At 49.7% G+C, this 20,331-nt stretch overlaps 1 protein-coding gene across 2 annotated transcripts in view; it reads left to right on the top strand.

Moving 5' to 3' along the window:
• Positions 1-303: 303 nt before the first annotated feature.
• PTPRN2 (protein tyrosine phosphatase receptor type N2) overlaps positions 304-20,331 on the top strand; it is a 689,065-nt gene continuing 669,037 nt past the window's right edge. For both annotated transcript variants that reach the window (XM_060305028.1, XM_030854362.2), the window contains exon 1: positions 304-434. In XM_060305028.1, the coding sequence (XP_060161011.1) occupies positions 335-434 (100 nt within the window). In that variant the 5' untranslated portion in view covers positions 304-334. The remainder of the gene's footprint in view (positions 435-20,331) is intronic.

Genomic DNA, 20,331 nt, shown 5'->3' on the forward strand with positions numbered 1-20,331 from the left:
GGTCGAGGAAGCCCTGGGACGCAGGCGGGCCGGGGAGGCTCGGCGGCCACAGGGCAGCAGGAGGCCAAGGGCGGAGCACGGGGGGCTGGGCGCCCGCAGAGATTCGGCGGGGTTGGGGGCCAGGCAGGCCGGAGCACGTTTCGCGGACCGCTCCCCGCGGGGGGGGGGGCGGGGCGTGGGCGTGGCCGGCGGGCGGGCGCGCGGCGTGTCGGGGGCGGGGCATGGGCGGGGTCGGGCGTGTCGGGGCGGGGCCGGCGGCGCTGTCCGGTGCTGAAACCGCGGCAGCGCCGGGAGCGCGGGGAGGGGCGGCCGCCATGGACTGAGCGTCGCCGACATGGGGCCGCTGCTCGCGCTCCTGCTGCTGCTGCTGCTGCTGCCGCGCGCCCCGCCCGCCGCCCCCGCGCCCCGCGCCCGCCCGCTACCGGGGCTGCTCGGTGAGTGGGGTCGGGGTCTGGGTCGAGGTTGGGGAGGGGCTCCCGTGTGACTGAGGGGAGCGGCGGGGGGGGGGCCCGAGTGGGGGCGGGGGTTTCTCGGTGCTAGAAGGCGGTGTTGGGGGCGCCTGGGAGATGAGGGGCAGGTGGGGGAGGAGGTGAGGGCCGCGCGGGCGTCGCGGGTCCGCCCGTACTCCTCCTCGGTTTGCGGCCCCCGGCGGGCGCGGGGCGGTGAGAGCGCGCTCTGCGTGGGCGACCCCCGCGTGGTCGTGCCGCGTGCGCCGCGGGCCGAGCCGGGGGGCGGGCGGGGCGCCCGGGGGGGCGCGGGGCCTTCGCTCCCCCGGCCTCGGTCCCCCGCGGGGTCCTTCCCGCCCCTAGCGGCCTCCTCCCCCCTGCCGGCGCTCGCAGTCGCACGGACATTTTCCTCCCGTGACGGGAGTGGGAGGGCGAGGGTGGGAAGCGCCACGGGGAGCGCCCCGAATCGCCTTCCTACAGGCGTGGCCTTTGACACTCCGCCCCGGGAGCAGTCGGGCCCCTCCCTCCCGCCGCGCTCATCTTTGTGTGCAGGAGGCCTTCCAGCCGCCGGCGTGCCCGCGGCTTCAAGGCCGGAATAAATGGTGCTACAAGACTGAGCGCAAATCCAGGTCCAGGGTGGTGGAGGGGGCCTCTCTCCGCCGCCCACCGCCTCCTCCTGCCTCTGGTCTCCTTGGGCGTCGCTGTCCCAAACAAACGGAAACTGCAGCGAGCGGTGGACAGGCGGTCTCCCCAGACTCCTCGCTAATGCGGCCACTTGCCCTGAGTCCCTCTCTGCTTTCCGGGTCTTCACACTCACTCCCTGGCCTGGTGGGCAGCGTGGCACAGTTGGAGGCAGAGCTGGATCCAGGAGGAGGTCCTCGCCTGCTGGGGTGGAGTCCTGGGGTGGAAGGGTGTGTCTGGTTGGCCACATCCTGGGGTCCTGTTGTCAGAGTCACCTCGGGCCCTGGGGGCCACTCCATGCACAGGTGAGCCTTGCCAGGTGAACCCTGCTTGGGGAGGCTCCGGGGCCTGGCTCACTCTGCCTTGAGCTCCAGGGCCTTGCCCCCGATCAGCAACAAAGGCCGAGCTGCGGGCTGGTCTGCTTTGGCTGGGCTGTGTTCCCTCCTTTGTCGGGCCGGAACTGGCATATCACCTCACGTGAGAGCTGTTTGCTCAGCTCGCCAGATGCCACCCTCCACATACACACACGGTCAGGGAGAGCCAGGATCAGCAGACACTGGCCACTCTGTTGCAGGGAAGGTAGCTTCTACGAGATGCAGGGGAGGCTGGTCCTCGACTATCCTCTTTCCATTGTAATTGCCAGTTCATAGCATTTTTCAGAAATCGTAGATAAAGGAGGAAGTGGGGAGGGGGGTGGTAGCTCAGGGAGGGAGCAAGGAAAACCCAGGGCCGGACACATGTGAAGAGAAGAGAATCGCTAAGCTGCCCAGGACAGCACTGCCCGACACAGCAGTGGAGTTCCGGCTACAAGCAAAGTCGAGTCATATCACTGAGAAGGGGTGACTTATTCCCCCTCTGTTCACGATGTGGCCCAAGGGAGCCTCCTGGATGCAGTCTTGATGTGGGACAACATTAGGGGCCCAGGCATTGTTACAACTGTCTCAGGGACTCCAGGTGATCCGTTTAACCTGCTGTATCCAGGGATGATTGGACACTGCCATGGCAGAGTATACAGGTAGTCAGATGGAAGTGTGGTCTTCCCATTTGGGGCCCCAACCCGGGCTTGCATGTAGCCGTGTCTACCTATGTACGCTCCCAAGGTTCTGTTCACCCAGCCTTATGTCCATGCGCCGTCCGCACCCGGAGGGCTGCTGCCTTATCCTCAGGATTCACATACACAGTCTCCAGAAAGTGCACGGGGAACCGTGGTCACCCATGAAAGGCATATGCTACTATGTTTCTCTTTCTCAGCCATCTGGAACTTGTTTGTTAGTGGTCGCACCAACTACAGTGTTCCAAATAGTGATGGACAGGGAAAGATGCACCAGAGACCTTAGATCTGGCCCCAACCATGTCACTCGTACCTATTTTTCAATTTAGCTCTTCACACTCAACTTCACGTTAAGGCCTACACAACACGTGGTTCAAGGAGATAACACGTTTTTGCTCCTCATTTGCACCATGAAGTTGTAGGTTAGAATAAAGGGTCAAATGTCACCAAGACCTAAGACCAGTTCTTTTTGCACCGGATGCCTTGCCTTGAGCGAGGGGCCTCTTCACATTTAGACAGTGAAGGAGCTCTTGTTGAAACCCTGGGTTGACAGAACTACCGCATCTGAGTTTAACTTCATTGCTCTGAGCCACGTGCCATGGCGAGGCCTTATTTCCACGGCAGCTGATGGCAGCTTCCCACTGACAGTGGGTGTTGCACCTCTCCCTTTCTCTTCAAGTGCACCCTTCCACCTTAATCACTTAAGCTTCCTGACCTTGCACCACCCATTCTGCCCATGTCTTTCTGGTGCAAAAGGCTCCCTTATGGCCCAAGGTGTCCCATTATTTGTGACACTATTATCAGGGTTGAATGGGGCAGGAATAAGGCACCCCTTCTCAATGATATGACTCAACTTTGTTTGTAGCTGGAACACCATTGCTGTGTTGGGCATTGCTGTCCTGGGCAGCTGAGTGATTCTCTTCGTATAAGTCCATCTTTGGGTTTTCCTTCTCCCTCCCTCTGCCTTTCCCTGTGATTTTACGACGTCCTTTTGTTCAGGTGCTCAGTACTTTTTCCATAAGGATGATGCGAACATGAGCCTTTTGTCCTTAAGCCATTCTTCAGTTACAGGGAGGCCAGTTTGTGAACCTGCTCCAGCAGCCTCCACGTTTAAGGGCAGTCATATTAAAGATCTTCCTCTTTTGCTAAAGAAAAATGAATTTCCTTTGCCAAAGGACAGAGTCAACCTTTCGTGCAAATTTTTCTTGGAGAATCCAAAGTCAGACCTACCCAGTGCACCTGGCTTTGAAGATGGGCGGCTGTTTCTTTTTTCTCCTTTGTTTTTGCCTCTCGATTTGCCCACACATAGTTTTCATTCGCTAGTGAGCCCACTCCCGGAGCAGGAGTCGGCTTGCTTTGTCACCTAGATGGCACGACGTTTATTTTTGAATCAAAGCATCCTTCCTGCCACAAAAGCACAAATCCATCTTTGCTCCTTGGGGTCCGGAGCTGTTGATTTTGTTGGCTGTATGGTGATGAGCAGCCTGCCCCTCCCCCCGAGAGAGCCCTGCTGCATTCTCTCTGGCTGTGAGCCTTTCTCTGCCTGTTGTTTCCTCCTCCTGGTCCGGCTCCTGCAGCCTCAGGTGCTGGTTGATGTCCCCATGCAGAAGGATTGGGGCACAGGGAAAACCCCAGGCTTCCGGGAAGGGGAGGTACCAGACAGTGGGCTCACCCACGGATGCAGAGGTGTTGGGTGGAACTGTGGTGCGGCTGTCTCCTGTGTCCAGAGACAGCAGTTCAACGTGTCAGACTCAGGAGGAATGTGTAGGGAAATACAGAGGTTTTTAGATGGCTTCCTCTCTGTGCTAAGCTTAGCTGTGCGTCCCAGCATCTTGCATCTCTTCTTTTAAAAGCTGATCTCTTTTTGCACCTGCTTACCAAGATCACCGTCAGTGGTGCCCACCAAGGAGGTGCAGGGGGTGTGCTAAATTCGTAGTAGTCTGCTTTCTACTTTCCTCTCGGTGGTGGTGCTGGTCTCCGCTGATAATTTCTGTACGCCACGAGATGTGCAGACTTGTTGGCTTCCTGGCTTCCCGTGAAGAAGGGCAGTAGCGGCACAGTGAATCTGCAGCTCAGGCAGGATGGAATCCAGGGCTCATCACCCCAGGGCATATGTTTTGATGAACTCTGTGGCAGTCATTGGTTCTTTCACGTGATAATAATTTATGCATTCTGAGTTTATTTTGTTCTGTGTTTTACATGCAATATTACCTAACTTGAAAATGCAGTTATTTATCCACTTTTCTTAGGATTTTTGAAAGTTAGGAATATGGGGTGAGGAAGTGGAGTGAAGTATGGAGAGGTGGGGTCAGCTGGGCTGTCATTACGCATATGGTCTTATTAAGAAGGGTTTCCATTACCACGACCTCTTGGAGCATTACCTTAGAATTGCAACATATTTTATGAAAGGGTGTTTGTAACTCAATGTGATCCAAACTAAAAAGAACCCTCTGGTTTTGGGTGGTAGGTATTTAAGATATGCCTGGTTAGGTGCAAATATTGCTAGTTTAAGGATTCTTTACGTGTGGAGAGGTGAAAAAAAGCTTAAGAAGAAAGTGGACAGAAGGGTTTTTTTAATCTAGATGCATCCCGGTAGGTGAGGCTCAGCTGACTGAGAACCTATCTTATCTCTCCTGACAAGACGTTCCGTTTCCTGAGAAAGCAGACAGTTGAATTCATGGCAGATAACTCTCTGTGCCACATAAAAGCACCTGGCAGCTGTTTTCACATTAGTCTAAATTGACCTTCATAAATGTAGACCCAGCTGGACTTATTTTTCAAATCTTGGTTGATAGGAGGCCAGAGAACTGGAGGAGCAGGAAACAGTCAATGCACTTTTCTGCTGGCTGGAAACAGAGTTTGTGGAAGGAAGAAGGAAATTTTTTCTTTTAACTCGTGCTCTGACAACTTGGCCAGGATCACTACTTAAGTATCTAGGGCAGGAAGTGAAAAGAGGTGTGGTTCTCCTGGAAACACTCATGGTCACATGTTAAGTGACATTTTCCTTTGTTAGTTGTGGTAAGTAGGTGACTCCCATGTTAGCCAAAGAAACTGAACTTCGGGCTAGAGGTGCTGACGTGTGAAACATCAGGGCCTATAAAACGCCCTCCGTGTGTGATGTGCAGAAATAAGGAAGCTGTTGAGGGTTTTGTGATGATCACTTGGCGTTAACTCTCCTGTGTGGAGGTGGGTAAGAGGGCATTTGGTTTACTTATTTTGTGTTTTATCTGTTCTCTCCAGTCGTATTGACTGTGATTCAGAAAACACAAACACACGCCCTCTCAGCCTGTGTGACTAATAATGGTTTCCGTGAGGGCAGCTGGAGGGTGTGATGGGCTGGGGGGGGGATGAGCTAATAGTTGTAAAACAGATTGGGGTGATTTCTCTTTCTAATTTAATTAAAAATGATCACATAGTGAAATGGTGTTTTCCTTTTGGTATATGGTTCTATGTATAGATTCCAGTGACAGGAGGTAGCCCAGTTCCATAACCCCAACACTGCCCCGTGCCCTCCCTCTGTCCCTTGAACCCTGGCAACCCCGGGAGCACTCTACATGTGGTTACGTGGACGCCCCCGAATAGCTTTGATAGGTAAGCGTTTCTATCTCCATTTCACAGATGGAAACACTGAGACTTGGAGTGGCTAAGAAGCACGCTGTAGGACACCCAGTGCTGGGATTGGGTCCTGGGCCTCTGACCTTTTCCAGCAGATGACCCCAGGATGGGGCAGGGACACCTCTGTAGGATGCAGGTCCCAGCAGAAGGATTCTGTGTGACGTTAGAACTTGTCCCTCTAATTCCACAAGAACAAGGACGTCTGGGGCGGGGGACATTGATTTTCCAAGTTGGGATTTGTTCTGAGTGTCAGATTCAATTATTTGGTTAGCTGTTCTGGAGAATTCTGATGTTTGGAAATGGATGACTTGTTTCTGGACACCTTTAGCCTTCCCAAGATGGCAGGAGTGCAGGTGCCACCACAGCATCACAGATTCATGTGTCCATAAACTCTGTTCAGAATGCCTCTGGGTTTCCATCAGATTTTTAAAATGCAGTAATACAAACACCAAAGAAGCTAGCTCTCATTTGAGACTTGTTACACCAAACGGTATACTTCAGAGTAAGGCACGAAGGAGGGATTACTTTCATAAGAAAAACTTAAGAGTAGGTTCCGTCTAAGCTTGACATTTAGAGTGGTAGACAGGCAAGGGATGGGGCATTCTGGTCACTCATTATTCTTTCCGGAGGTGTGCTGGCAGGTAAGAGAATGAAGCTTCCCTCATGTGACATGAGCAGTCTGTGTCACCTCGTGGTCCTAAAAGCCCATTTTGCAATGTCCTACGTACAGTACAAAGGATGTGTTTAGAAGTTTGTTTGGCGGAAGGAATTTTCAGAAGAAAGGCTGACCTGGCTGCCAAAGGGAAGAGGGCTTGACATTAATGGTACAAGTCAGTTCTGACTCTAGCAGTGAAATATAGTCAACTCATAAATGGACGGAGCAGCCACTAAAGTTGGCCCTGGGAGGCTGATGCTTTTTCCATCTGGGGCTGTGGCTTTAATCCAGCTCAGAGCAGTAATTAACCTGAGGTACGGCTTGAAGCCAATTCAGTGATATGTATGTTCCCTGAAACAGCTGGTATTTTAATGGCACCAGACGAGGCAGACCAGCGAAAGAAAGCACAGTTTCTCCGTGGTGGGTGGGAATGGGAATCTGGAGAAGAAGTGGTGCAAGTTGCCGCCCCCCAGCCTTCCCATCTCAAGCCGTCTTCTGTCCTGCAAAGGCACATCGCTTTTACCAAACAATACTTCGGGTCTTCTTGAATCTCCTTTTCTGCTTTTGCCTGAAAATAGGCCAAGGTTCACATCACCAAACTTCCATCTGAGCTAAGTGTTGCCTAAGCAAAACACAGGGAAGTCCCAGGGTCAGTCCCAGGAGCCCGGGGCCCAGCCTTGTGCCTGAGCCTTCCCCAGCCTCATACTGTCTCCCCAGGGCATCCTGGTCCCTGATTCCATGACATGGTCCACGTTGAACCAAGAGAGGATTCCAGTATTTTCCAAACACATGGTGGGGACTGAGTGGATATGGGTGCAGGACACAAACTACAGGAGAAAAGATACCATTTCAGGGGGGCATGTGACTGACTGAGGGCCTGCCTCATCTTTCCATCTGGTAATCTTTACAGTTTGCACGCACAACAGGAGTCAAGAGAAATGAAAGTACTTCACCTAAACCACTCTGAATTTATACCATGATAAAAATGCCGAATTCTTTGTGTTTTTGAGAAGATTTTATGAGATGGTGGGAGAGCCCTTGGTAATGGCAGTCCTAGTTGTAACCCTACTTGTTTTTAGAAGCTCCAGGTTTCTCCAGCTTGGTGGCCACACAGGGTGGAATATTGTTATCATTGAAAACAGTGCGACTTTGCTGAGTCCAAGTCTCAGCTGAATTGACTACTGAGGTTTTTGCAAAAGCATTACCATTTAAAATAGTAATATCGGGAATTCCCTGGCGGCCCAGCGGTTAGGATTCCGTACTTTCACTGCAGAGGGCCCGGGTTTGATCCTTGGTCAGTGAACTGAGATCCTACAAGCCTTGTGGCACGGCCAAACAAACAAACAAAGTCGTATGATTTACGTTTTCTAAGAAGCGTATTTAAAAAACAGTCACCAGCCCAGCTAGAATGCATTCCTCATTATATCGTACCAATGAGAACAGATAACGGTGATAACACGTCTGCAGGTTACGTCATCCCTTCAAAGAGCTTCAGGCCCTTGAATAAAAGAAAGAGGGCGTAAATAATAGTCACACGAATTCTGACACGTTTGAGTGGAGAGTGGAATAAAAAGGGATGGTCCATACTCTTTTTCAAACACAGTAAACACTTCCTTTTAAATAATATTTGATATTTGATAAATGCAGAAATCAGAGCCCTTTTGGGGGTATATTTGACATGCCTAGTTGGCACTGTTTTTAAGTGTCTGGATTTTTGTCTCGTCACCGAAGCATAAACATATTTGACGGTAGAGACTGAAGGCCTCACACACCTTGCAGAAGCGTTGGGGGTCACACGCAGCACTCGGGACCCAACTTGCTGAGCACGTCTGCCTTTTGCGCCTGACACAGCGCACGGTGGCCGCCCTGCGAGGGCACCACACGCAGTGTCCACGGCGGCCCCGCAGTGCCCGGTTCTCGTGGAGAGAGGGCTCCCCCAGCGCAGGGCTCCCGAGTCCACCACCGCCTGCGCCGCTCACCTGGGGATGTTCTGTGCCGCACGGTCCGTCGGAGAAGATGGCCGCGGCGGTGACGGTAGCCGCGGAGCGGGGGCCTCGCTGCCTCCGGGTCCGACTCCGCTGTGTCTCTACTGTGAGCCCTGGGCTCAGGCCTTCGGATTTGGGACCCGGGGTGCGTGGTCCTGGCACCACCAAGTCCCCGCCGGTGTCCGGCGGTCACTGCAGGCTGTCCCTCTCTGCTTGCCTGTGTGGCTCCGCTGGCCACCCCATCCCCGCTCTCCCGAGGGGAGCCCGGTGACTCTGGCCGGTCGCCTGCCCTCTGAACTGCAGTTTGAGGGGCGAGTCTCGCCGCCCCGTGTTTGGCAGGCCTGTGGGAAGGCAGCGCCTTCCACCTGCGTGGGCTGTCGGATTCCTGCTGCGAGGTATCTGCTGGGCGCTGGTCAGTGCCCCAGTGTGTTCCTGTGCTTTGCTCCCCAGGTCCACCCTTTCTTCCCCGCAGCCTTTCTCTCGGAGGAAGGACGGTGGGGACAGGCGCTCCCTCGCTCTGCTCCTGGTTTTCGTCAGGCTCCTCAGGTTCTGGGGATCCGGCCCATTGGTGGGGCGGTGGGAGGTCAGGAGCTGAGCTGGCTGTCTTTCACTTTGCCTGACCGTTCCTGCCAGCGACAAGCCCTGGTGCCCCGCAGGTGAGCGCGTGCGGCCTGTGGCTTGCTGCCCTGCCGCCCCACCCAGAAGCCTCCCCCCAGGAAGGTCTGACTTTCACCCCGTCCGCGGTCCCTGGTCTCCACTCCGGGAGCTCACTCCCAGCCCTCTCCAGGCTGCACCCCACTCCTGTCCTCGCCGGGGGTTCCGCCGCGCGTCCCTCCCCAGAGGAAACCGCAGCGCGTGTCTGTGGGGAGGGGAGGCAGAGGTGCCAGCGGGATGTCCCGTGGGGAGCAGACGGCGAGGCTGGGGTCCTGGTGGAGTCCTCCTGGGGGGCATACCCTGGGCCTTGCCCAGCAAGGATTCCAAGTTCTTTGCCCAACTTCTGTGTCACACCCAGGGCCTGGAATATGCTTTTAAGAAAAGACTTTCGGCAGAGTGTAGGTGGAACAGGGAAACTGTGGTACCAGAAGCCAAGGCTTCCATCTCTTGCAGAGCCAGGTGTGGGCTGCATCTCTCTCTGACAGGGGCCAGGCGGGGTGCCTGCGCAGGGTGGCCCAGGCCCTGGCTGTGCCAGAGGCTGTCTCCCCGGAAGTGGCCATGCCAGGCCGCGGGTCTCCTGTTTGCTTTTGTCTTGTTTGGGGCAAGCCCTTCAAAGGGCACGTCAAGTGCGGGTGCTGAAAGCCCAGAGAATGCTCTTTTACGTGAGTGTTTCATCACTGGGAATTTAAGCAGGAGGAAGCATTTTGATGACTTGAGTAAAGAAACCTTTTTTAAATGGAAAAATTATTTTTCAGAATAAAGATTAGATTCTTAGTTTAGTCTACTAGGAAGCCGAATCACTTACTTTCTATCTGTGATAATTTCTTTTTTTTTTTAATTGTTGCATTTTATTTTATTTTTTTATACAGCAGGTTCTTAGTAGTCATCCATTTTATACACATCAGTGTATACATGTCAATCCCAGTCTCCCAATTCATCCCACCACCACCACCCCTCCCCCCCACCGCTTTCCCCCCTTGGTGTCCATATGTTTGTTCTCTACATCTGTGTCTCAACTTCTGCCCTGCAAACCGGTTCATCTGTACCATTTTTCTAGGTTCCACATGTATGCGTTAATATACGATATTTGTTTTTCTCTTTCTGACTTACTTCACTCTGTATGACAGTCTCTAGATCCATCCACATCCCTACAAATGACCCAATTTTGTTCCTTTTTATGGCTGAGTAGCATTCCATTCTGTATATGTACCATATCTTCTTTATCCATTCGTCTGTCGATGGGCATTTAGGTTGCTTCCATGACCTGGCTATTGTAAATAGTGCTGCAGTGAGCATTGGGGTGCATGTGTCTTTTTGAATTATGGTTTACTCTGGGTATATGCCCAGTAGTGGGATTGCTGGGTTGTATGGTAGTTCTAGTTTTAGTTTTTTAAGGAACTGTTCTCCATGGTGGCTGTATCAATTTACATTCCCACCAACAGTGCAGGAGGGTTCCCTTTTCTCCACACCCTCTCCAGCATTTGTTGTTTGTACATTTTCTGATGATGCCCATTCCAACTGGTGTGAGGTGATACCTCATTGTAGTTCTGATTTGCATTTCTCTAATAATTAGTGATGTTGAGCAGCTTTTCATGTGCCTCTTGGCCATCTGTATGTCTTCTTTGGAGAAATGTCTGTTTAGGTCTTCTGCCCATTTTTGGATTGGGTTGTTTGTTCTTTTAATATTGAGCTGCATGAGCTGTTTATATATTTTGGAGATTAATCCTTTGTCCATTGATTCTTTTGCAAATACTTTCTCCCATTCTGAGGGCTGTCTTTTCGTCTTGTGTATGGTTTCCTTTGCTGTGCAAAAGCTTTTAAGTTTCATTAGGTCCCATTTGTTTATTTTTGTTTTTATTTCCTTTACTGTAGGAGGTGGATCAAAAAGGATCTTGCTGTGATTTATGTGAAAGAGTGTCCTTCTGCTGACTTTGTTTCTTCTTCTTTCTCTAGTTCCTTTCGGTGTAAGGTTAGATTGTTTATTTGAGATTTCTCTTGTTTCTTGAGGTAGGCTTGTATAGCTATAAACTTCCCTCTTAGAACTGCTTTTGTCGCATCCCATAGGGTTTGGATCACCGTGTTTTCATTGTCATTTGTCTTTAGGTATTTTTTGATCTCCTCTTTGATTTCTTCAGTGATCTCTTGGTTATTTAGTAACGTATTGTTTAGTCTCCATGTGTCTGTGTTTTTTTACGTTTTTTCCCCCTGGAATTGATTTCTAATCTCATAGCGTTGTGGTCAGAAAAGATGCTTGATATGATTTAAATTTTCTTAAATTTACTGAGGCTTGATTTATGACCCAAGATGTGATTTATCCTGGAGAATGTTCTGTGCGCACTCGAGAAGAAAGTATAATCTGCTGTTTTTGGATAGAATGTCCTATAAATATCAAATCTGTCTGGTCTATTGTGTCATTTAAAGCTTATGTTTCCTTATTAACTTTCTGTTTGGATGATCTGTCCATTGGTGTAAGTGAGGTGTTAAAGTCCCCCACTATTATTGTGTTACTGTCGATTTCCTCTCTTATAGCTGTTAGCAGTTGCCTTAGGTATTGAGGTGCTCCTGTGTTGGGTGTATATATATTTATAATTGTTATATCTTTTTCTTGGATTGATCCCTTGATCATTATGTAGTGTCCTTCCTTGTCTCTTGTAACATTCTTTATTTTAAAGTTATTTTATCTGATATGAGTATTGCTACCCTAGTTTTCTTTTGATTTCCATTTGCATGGAATATTTTTCCATCCCCTCGCTTTCAGTCCGTATATGTGTCCCTAGGTCTGAGGTGGGTCTCTTGTAGACAGCATATATATGGGTCTTGTTTTTGTATCCATTCAGCAAGCCTGTGTCTTTTGGTTGGAGCATTTAATCCATTCACGTTTAAGGTAATTATTGATATGTATGTTCCTATGACCATTTTCTCAATTGTTTTGGGTTTGTTTTTGTAGGTCCTTCTCTTCTCTTGTGTTTCCCACTTAGAGAAGTTCCTTTAGCATTTGTTGTAGAGCTGGTTTGGTGGTGCTGAGTTCTCTTAGCTTTTGCTTGTCTGTAAAACTTTTGATTTCTCTGTCGAATCTGAATGAGATCCTTGCTGGGTAGGGTAATCTTGGCTGTAGGTTCTTCCCTTTCATCACTTTAAGTATATCATGGCTCCCTTCTGGCTTGTAGAGTTTCTGCTGAGAAATCAGCCGTTAATCTTATGGGAGTTCCCTTGTATGTTATTTGTCATTTTACCCTTGCTGCTTTCAATTCGTTTTCTTTGTCTTTAATTTTTGCCAGTTTGATTTTTATGTGTCTTGGCATGTTTCTCCTTTGGTTTATCCTGTATGAGACTCTGCGCTTCCTGGACTTGGGTGGCTATTTCCTTTCCCATGTTAGGGAAGTTTTCAACTATAATCTCTTCAAATATTTTCTCGGGTCCTTTCTCTCTCTCTTCTCCTTCTGGGACCCCTATAATGCGAATGTTGTTGCATTTAATGTTGTCCCAGAGGTCTCTTAGGCTGTCTTCATTTCTTTTCACTCTTTTTTCTTTATTCTGTTCCACAGCAGTGAATTCCACCATTCTGTCTTGCAGGTCACTTATCCGTTCTTCTGCCTCAGTTATTCTGCTATTTATTCCTTCTAGTTTAGTTTTCATTTCAGTTATTGTGTTGTTCATCTCTGTTTGTTTGTTCTTTAATTCTTCTAGATCTTTGTTAAACATTTCTTGCATCTTCTCGATCTTTGCCTCCATTCTTTTTCCGAGGTCCTGGATCATCTTCACTATCATTATTCTGAATTCTTTTTCTGGAAGGTTGCCTATCTCCACTTCATTTAGTTGTTTTTCTGGGTTTTTATCTTGTTCCTTCATCTGGTACGTAGCCCTCTGCCTTTTCATCTTGTCTGTCTTTCTGTGAATGTGGTTTTTGTTCCACAGGCTGCAGGATTGTAGTTCTTGCTTCTGCTGCCTGCCCTCTGGTGGGTCAGGCTATCTAAGAGGCTTGTGCAAGTTTCCTGACGGGAGGGACTGGTGGTGGGTAGAGCTGGCTGTTGCTCTGGTGGGCAGAGCTCAGTAAAACTTTAATGGGCTTGTCTGCTGATGGGTGGGGCTGTCCCCTCCCTTTTGGTGTTTGGCCTAAGGCGACCCAACACTGGAGCCTACCTGGGCTCTTTGGTGGCGCTAATGGCAGACTCTGGGAGGGCTCACGCCAGGGAGTACTTCCCAGAATTTCTGCTGCCAGTGTCCCATGGTGAGCCACAGCCACCCCCTGTCTGTGCAGGAGACCCTCCAACACTAGCAGGTAGGTCTGGTTCAGTCTCCTATGGGGTCCCTGCTCCTTCCCCTGGGTCCCGATGCACACACTACTTTGTGTGTGCCCTCCAAGAGTGGAGTCTCTGTTTCCCCCAGTCCTGTCGAAGTCCTGCAGTCAAATCCCGCTAGCCTTCAAAGTCTGATTCTCTAGGAATTCCTCCTCCCGTTGGCAGACCCCCAGGTTTGGAAGCCTGACGTGTGGTTCAGAACCTTCAATCCAGTGGGTGGACTTCTGTGGTATAAGTGTTCTCCAGTTTGTGAGTCACCCACCCAGCAGTTATGGGATTTGATTTTACTGTGATTGCGCCCCTCCTACCGTCTCATTGTGGCCTCTCCTTTGTATTTGGATGTGGGGTATCTTTTTTGGTGAGTTCCAGTGCCTTCCTGTCGATGGTTGTTCAGCAGTTAGTTGTGATTCCAGTGTTCTCGCAAGCGGGAGTTGAGAGCACGTCCTTCTACTCCGCCATCTTGAGCCAATCTCTGTGATAATTTCTAATGGTTGTTTATTCCTAACATATCATAATGAACTTAGATTTTAATTTACCCTCATCATAGAAGATGTGGATGCGTACATACAGATGTATAACCAAGATGGTGTAAATGACATGGGTGGTGTGCTGAAAACCATTGTACGGAATTCATATGACAAGCAAATGTCTAGGAGAATGGACCAATGCAATATCAAAGGAACAGTCTGGGAATGAAAACCTTGTTAGTAAAAAATATAGTAAGTGTGTACGGGTTAAAGAGTATCGATACTTAGCAATGAAACTAGATCCTGCCTGGTTACATCTGTTTTGTCTCTGAGAAGAAGTAGTTCTGAAGGAATATGTTGATTTGGTGCTATTCTGAGAAGATGAAAATGTGCAGTCAAGCTGAAGGTTTGGATGTGTATGCAGATATGCCTGTTCTCACTCTCCAGAGGCTTTGCGGGAGTGAACTATAGATGTAAAACCCATGTTAGGGTGCTAGGAGACTACGTCACTGACACATCAGTACATTAATTAAGCAGTCTATTGGTGATGTTAAAAAATGATATGTTTGGTCTAAATTGATATTGTTGAAGAATATGTAGCATTTGTTTAATGATTAAATGTTTTCCTTAGGAACTCCTAAAGAACATCAGATATCCAGGGTACATTTAAAGTCAAACACTGGGAAAAAAAGAATGTTCCAGATTGTTAGAGGTGATCTTACATAAAATAAGATGTTTCACAAAGATTGTAGAAGATTAAATGGGTCCTAGCTCCAAAATCAAAGCCTTATTTTGAAAGATCCGATGTGGGTATGGGTGTACGTGTTTCAAATGGTGTAATAGTTCCTCCAGTATATCAAAAGCTGCTGCTTTGCTGTGTAAAATGAATAAAGGGGGAAGAATATGTCCTTTGAAAAAAGGCGGAGGGTTGTTTTAAGTTTCCCCTGGAGAAGCGGGTATGCAGTTCCTTTATGTAACCCAGTGGTTTTCCACTGGGGTCTCAACTGTCTTGGTGACATTTTTGGTTGTCCCAGCTGGGGTGGGAGGTGTGCTGCTGGAACCTCCAGAGAGGGGGCTGAGATGCTGAATGAATGTCCTTCAGTGCACAGGATGCCCCCACCCCGGAGGACTGGCCAGAAGGTCAGCTGGGCTGGCTGAGGAGCCCCGATGCAGATGGGGGGCTTGAGAGGAGCTGCTGGCTGTGTGCTCACCTGCAGGAGAGGGAGAGGAGGGCTGATGGGGGTGGCAGAACAAAGTGTAACACAAAGAAGTCTTGTCTCCTCTGCATGCCCTCCAGTTCTGGTGCAGTGACCAGGGACCTGCCCCGAGAATCTGACCCTGTCACTGTTCTGCTGGAAACCTCCCCTCATGGACATGGCCCACGCCATGTGTATGTGTATATGTAGAGGTATACACGTATGCGTATATATATTTGCAAATTACCTACATGCTCTACTGAACTAATGCTTATTATAAAACAAATTAAAAATAAATTTAAAAGAATGAGAGATAAAACATTGCCAATGATTAATTATTATTGTCGAAGGTACAAAAACTTTTTTCCTCACTAAAATTATTAATATTGTTTCAGATGCTTACTTTTTAAATGTCTTTTCAATCTCAGTGGCTTCAGGGTATACCTGCTGTCTCAAGGCACAATGTGCGGTTAGAACAGTGTCCGCCATTAACGATAATGTATGTAAATCCATATGTGAAGAAGTCTGGAGGATGATGTTCCATCTTTCTGACTGCTTCCTTGTTGGGTCTGATTAAATTGCCGTTCCTTTGACCTCACTGTGTCTGAAGAGCTCCCACTAGGAGAAGTATCAGCTCATCCCATTTTCTGTGATAGTGTCGTCATTAACAATCCATGATTTCCTTGCAAGAATCCCTTCAAATCTGATTCATATTGTGTTTAGTTAAAATGGATCATCAATCACGTCACCGGGCACACGTGAGCGGCAGCACATCGAGAGGACCGGTGGAGGGTGGTCCACCCTTCTGCACAAGAGCTCCCGGGCCTGTTTGCCACAGACCTCGTGCGGCTGCAGAGTGAGCCCATATATCAGAAACACTTAGTTTTAAGCCAGTATAGTGGTGGGCATATCTGAATATATACACTCAGTCATATTTGCTGAATAAATGAATGAGCCAGTTATAGACTTTGAGGCTGGAGAAGATTCCCTGGTCCAGTTTCATCAATTTATAAACAACTTCTAAGTAAGGAGGTTCAGACCTGGGGATGTGGTGGTCACGAAGCCTCCCAGACTGGCCCAGACAGAGCCTGAGGAGGGATACGGGGGGTTCTCTTGGTCTGGAAGTCTTCACGGGCAGAATAAACAGAGACATGAAGTGTGGGCGAACACTTGCTGGAAGTCGGGACACTGGCCCGGTTATTCTTCCAGACTCCCTTCCAGTTACTCTGGGATTGGACTCTTTATTTTCAGAAGTGATACTTTTGGGGACTTCCTGGCGGTGCAGTGGTTAAGAATCCGCCTGCCAATGCAGGGGACACGGGTTCAATCCCTGGTTGGGGAAGATCCCACATGCTGCGGAGCAACTAAGCCCGTGCGCCACAACTACTGAGCCTGTGCACTAAAGCCCGTGAGCCACAACTGCTGAGCCATGTGCCACAACTACTGAAGCCCACGTGCCTAGAGCCCGTGCTCTGCAACAAGAGAAGCCACTGCAATGAGAAGCCCACGCACCCCAACGAAGCGTAGCCCCTGCTCTCCGCAGCTAGAGAGAAAGCACGAGTGCAGTAACGAAGACCCAACGCAGCCAAAAAAAAAAAAAAAAAGAATGACTATTTTTCACAAATATACGTAATCTTCTTGTGAAAATTTCTTGACTCTCTGAACCTCTCTCTGGCCTCATCAGCACCCAAAGCTGATGTTCGTGCGTCTCCAGGAAGCAGATTCCCTTTCTTGTTCCCACCCCACTTCTCTGGGTTGGCATCAAAAGCCAGTGAAATACAAAGGACTGTTGATTATCCGATGACTAATTCCTATCAACTATTCTTATAAAAGTGGGACGAGGGAAGGGAATACATTTCTACATTATAAGCATCAGATTTTCTTGCTACTATTCATTATGCATCACTCTAACCTCCAGAAGAACACTTTATAAAATTCAGATTCTCATTCTAAGAACATTTCAAAATGAGTGAATGACTAGTCTTCAGCTTAGAAAATGTCAGGAAGTGAGGTTTGCTTATTCAGTTGGAATAAAATGTAAATCACTCAGAAAATATAAACTCACATGTGGGAGCTTCCTCTGCCGGCATCGATCAGTGGGCTGAATGACCCATACCATGCTCTCATCTTCATCTAGAAACCACCATTTTCATGTGAGCTTAATTGCTTTCCACTGAAGACCAAATCTAAAGCTATTTCAGTGCCAAAGATTCCAGAGGGAGTTCTGTGTCCATTAGTGGTGAACGGAGGCGTTTGACTAACCCAGTAGAACACAAGAGAATCTGGACAAGGGGTAGGAGATAGAAAAAGAATCAGAGTGAAGAGTTAGGGGTGGAACTCTAGGAGAAGATGGATCAGACCATCAGCCAGTTCTGGGGAGGGCTCCCTGCTTCCCAGGCAGGGGTCCTTGGAGTGTCTCTGAGGTGCCACTTGGGACCCAGTGGGCTGTGGACAAGAAGCAGTTCAATGGAGAGAGGACAGGCCTCGCAGGGACAGAGGTCCAGCTGCGAACCATCTTATCCTGGCTGGATAAGGCTGTCGGGGCCCTCAGTCCTTAGTCACCAGACGGAAGCCAGAACCAGGCTTCTCTGGAGGAAGGCGACATCCTTAGAGCTTAGAGGCAGCGCCACAGTTCACATCTGTGCCCAGGACTAAACAAGACGACAGGCCACCTTGAATGGCTTTGAACTGTGTGGATCCACTTACATGTGGGTTTTTTTCGATTAATACGTTACACTACAATCTGTGGTGGTTTGAATCAATGGACGAGGAACCACGGATACAGAGGCCCAAACGTGGGACTTGAGCGTCCGTGGATTTTGGTGTCCATGGTGGGTCTTGGAACCAATCCCCCCATGGATACCAAGGGACAGTGGTACATTTTGAGGAAAATTTAGATATTTATCCTTTGTCAGGTTTCTCTATTCTCATTATGAACACAGAGTGTTGGTTTTCCTCTGAACTATACAGGTAGCCATGTAGAAAAACCTCTTACCGCTGCAGTGGACTGAGCACGTACTGTGTGCCAGGCCCTATACTGGGCACTGGACGTGCAAACACAAACAAGTCAGTGTCTCCCTGCCCTCCAGAACCTTCCCTGCCTTCCCAAACTGTTACCACACCAGGTTCAACCAAAATGCTGAGATGCTGAGGTTGGCAGCAAAGAGAGGGTTTATTTGCAAGGCAGGCCTCTCCGAAGGCAAGGGGCTCGGGGGTATCTATGGGATAAGAAAGAAGGACGGCGGTCCAAAGCCTGGGAAGCATGGGGAGGGTGGAGAAAGGTGCTTGGGAAAACGTGCGGGAATCGTAGTTCTGCGCAGGTGTAACTGGGCTACAGGCCTCTGCATGTTCAAAAGGTCACTGAGTGGACACTCGTGCAGGCCCAGTTGGAGGGTTGGTGGTCCTATCCTGTCTCAACCAGCTCAGCTCAAACTAGGCGCAGCTGATTCCAGGTTCCTGGAAAACAACTCAGGCAAACATCTTATTGTTTAGGCTACGTGCTGCTTGGAGGACATGCAGATCCTAAAACGACCTGGATTAGTGAAGGCGGGTGAAATGGATCTGACTAATTACCCGTGGTTTCAGAGTGTTCCCTGTTCCCAGAACCTCTCCTGCCCTCCAGAACCTTCCCTGCTTCCAGAAGATCACCGGGGCCTCTTTCCTGTAAATTCCCAGTGCTTGTCGTATAACGGAATTTTATTTAAGTTAATTCACTTAATAACTGGAGAATTTTCCATGCCGCACACACGTTGTTGGTTTGGGAAGTCCTTATCTGGAAAGGGCTTCCCGTGTGAGAAGACCTCCATGTGTAAGTACTACATTTTTGTATTCCATAGATATTTATTTTGTTCTGTTTCCTAATTCTTGCCAGGAAATGGAAGTAGCACTTACGAAGTTGATGTTTACCTTTTGGGGCCCTGAAGAAGTAGGTGTTTCCCATGTTTCTCATTAGCTGTGCTGACGCACACGGGCCTTACTAAAAAGTAACAGCACGCCAAACAAACAAAAATCCCAAACCCTGCAACAGGCGGAATAAAAGAAGCGAAGGAGGGACCCGATTAGAACCTGAAGACTCTGCAGGCGGAGTGTCAGGCCCAGCTTGAAAACACACCTTGCAAAACGCTTTTGTTTGAACGTGGGGCCCCAGGGCGGGCGTCTGGAAAGGCAGGGCTCCTGCGTCCTGGCCTTCCTCCCCACCTGCTCGTCCTTCACGGCCTCTGTGATTTGTCTGGGTCCTTTGGGGCTTTGCACGGGGTAGCTGCTGGGGTGAGAGAAGAAAGCTCTTCTGTAAATCCCTGACGGAGGAGCCGTCCCTAAAAAGATATAAACGTCTCAACTTCTGTGCTATGAATTGTTCCCTTGGCCACGAACTACCATTGACCTCAGTCTAGCAGTTTATAAAGTGTTCCGGGTATCAGCACTGAGTGGCTGAAAGGCGACCCATCCTCTTTAGGCGCCTGTGCTGACTGGCAGTGAGTTCAAGGGCCTGTAAGGATATTCTCGATTTCTCTGCTCTGTGCTCTCTGCATGGCTTGTGTTTGGAATTGACCTTGGGCTTCTCTGGGCTGTGTCCTAAATGAACAACTAGGAAAAACTGAAAGTGAAGTGTTTGTGGAAAGGAAACGAGAGTGAGAAGGAGGGGTTCTTGTCTAGATTTGCACACTTGGTGGTGCCGGCAGGGGTGTGAGCGCTCAGTTGTCTTGTCCTGACCGCACAGACCAACGTGTGATGTTCGGCGAGTCGTGACCTTCTGGTCCCACGGCCCAGGCTGTGAGTGGACAGCATCTGAATCTGCGGTAGATTTGTGGCCCGGAGTTGTGAGCTTCCTCTCTCTGACGGCTCTGGTTTGGCTCAGAGGCTGCCCCTGTTTCTGGTATGTGGGGCTCCAGGTCTTGGGGCAGCACCCCTGTGATAAGACCTGGCGGAGCAGCCCGGGTCCTGAGACCTGAAGACAGTGAAGCCAGAGAGGGAGGCGGGGGTCAGGGCAGACCCGGGCCTCCTGCTTTGTGAGTGAAATGCCCTGGAAATGGGGCTTATCACACACTGTTTGCAGCTCTGGGGCAGGAAGGCAACATTACTCTGAGCAGAGGCTTCCTGATCTTTTGAAGCAGGCTTTTCCCATCGCTCTTGTCCTGGCCTGCCCCGTTTGCGGGCCTGGTGCTCTGAATTTTCTGACAGGAGTGAGGTGCAAGGTGGCATTGGCGGGCTTAGAATTCAGACTGACCATGTGTGCTCGCTGCTGGAAGCAAGGGGGGCAGCAGCGTGGTCTGGGCCAGTGGGAAG

Source organism: Globicephala melas, chromosome 9, assembly GCF_963455315.2.
Source record: "Globicephala melas chromosome 9, mGloMel1.2, whole genome shotgun sequence".
NCBI lineage: Eukaryota > Metazoa > Chordata > Mammalia > Artiodactyla > Delphinidae > Globicephala > Globicephala melas.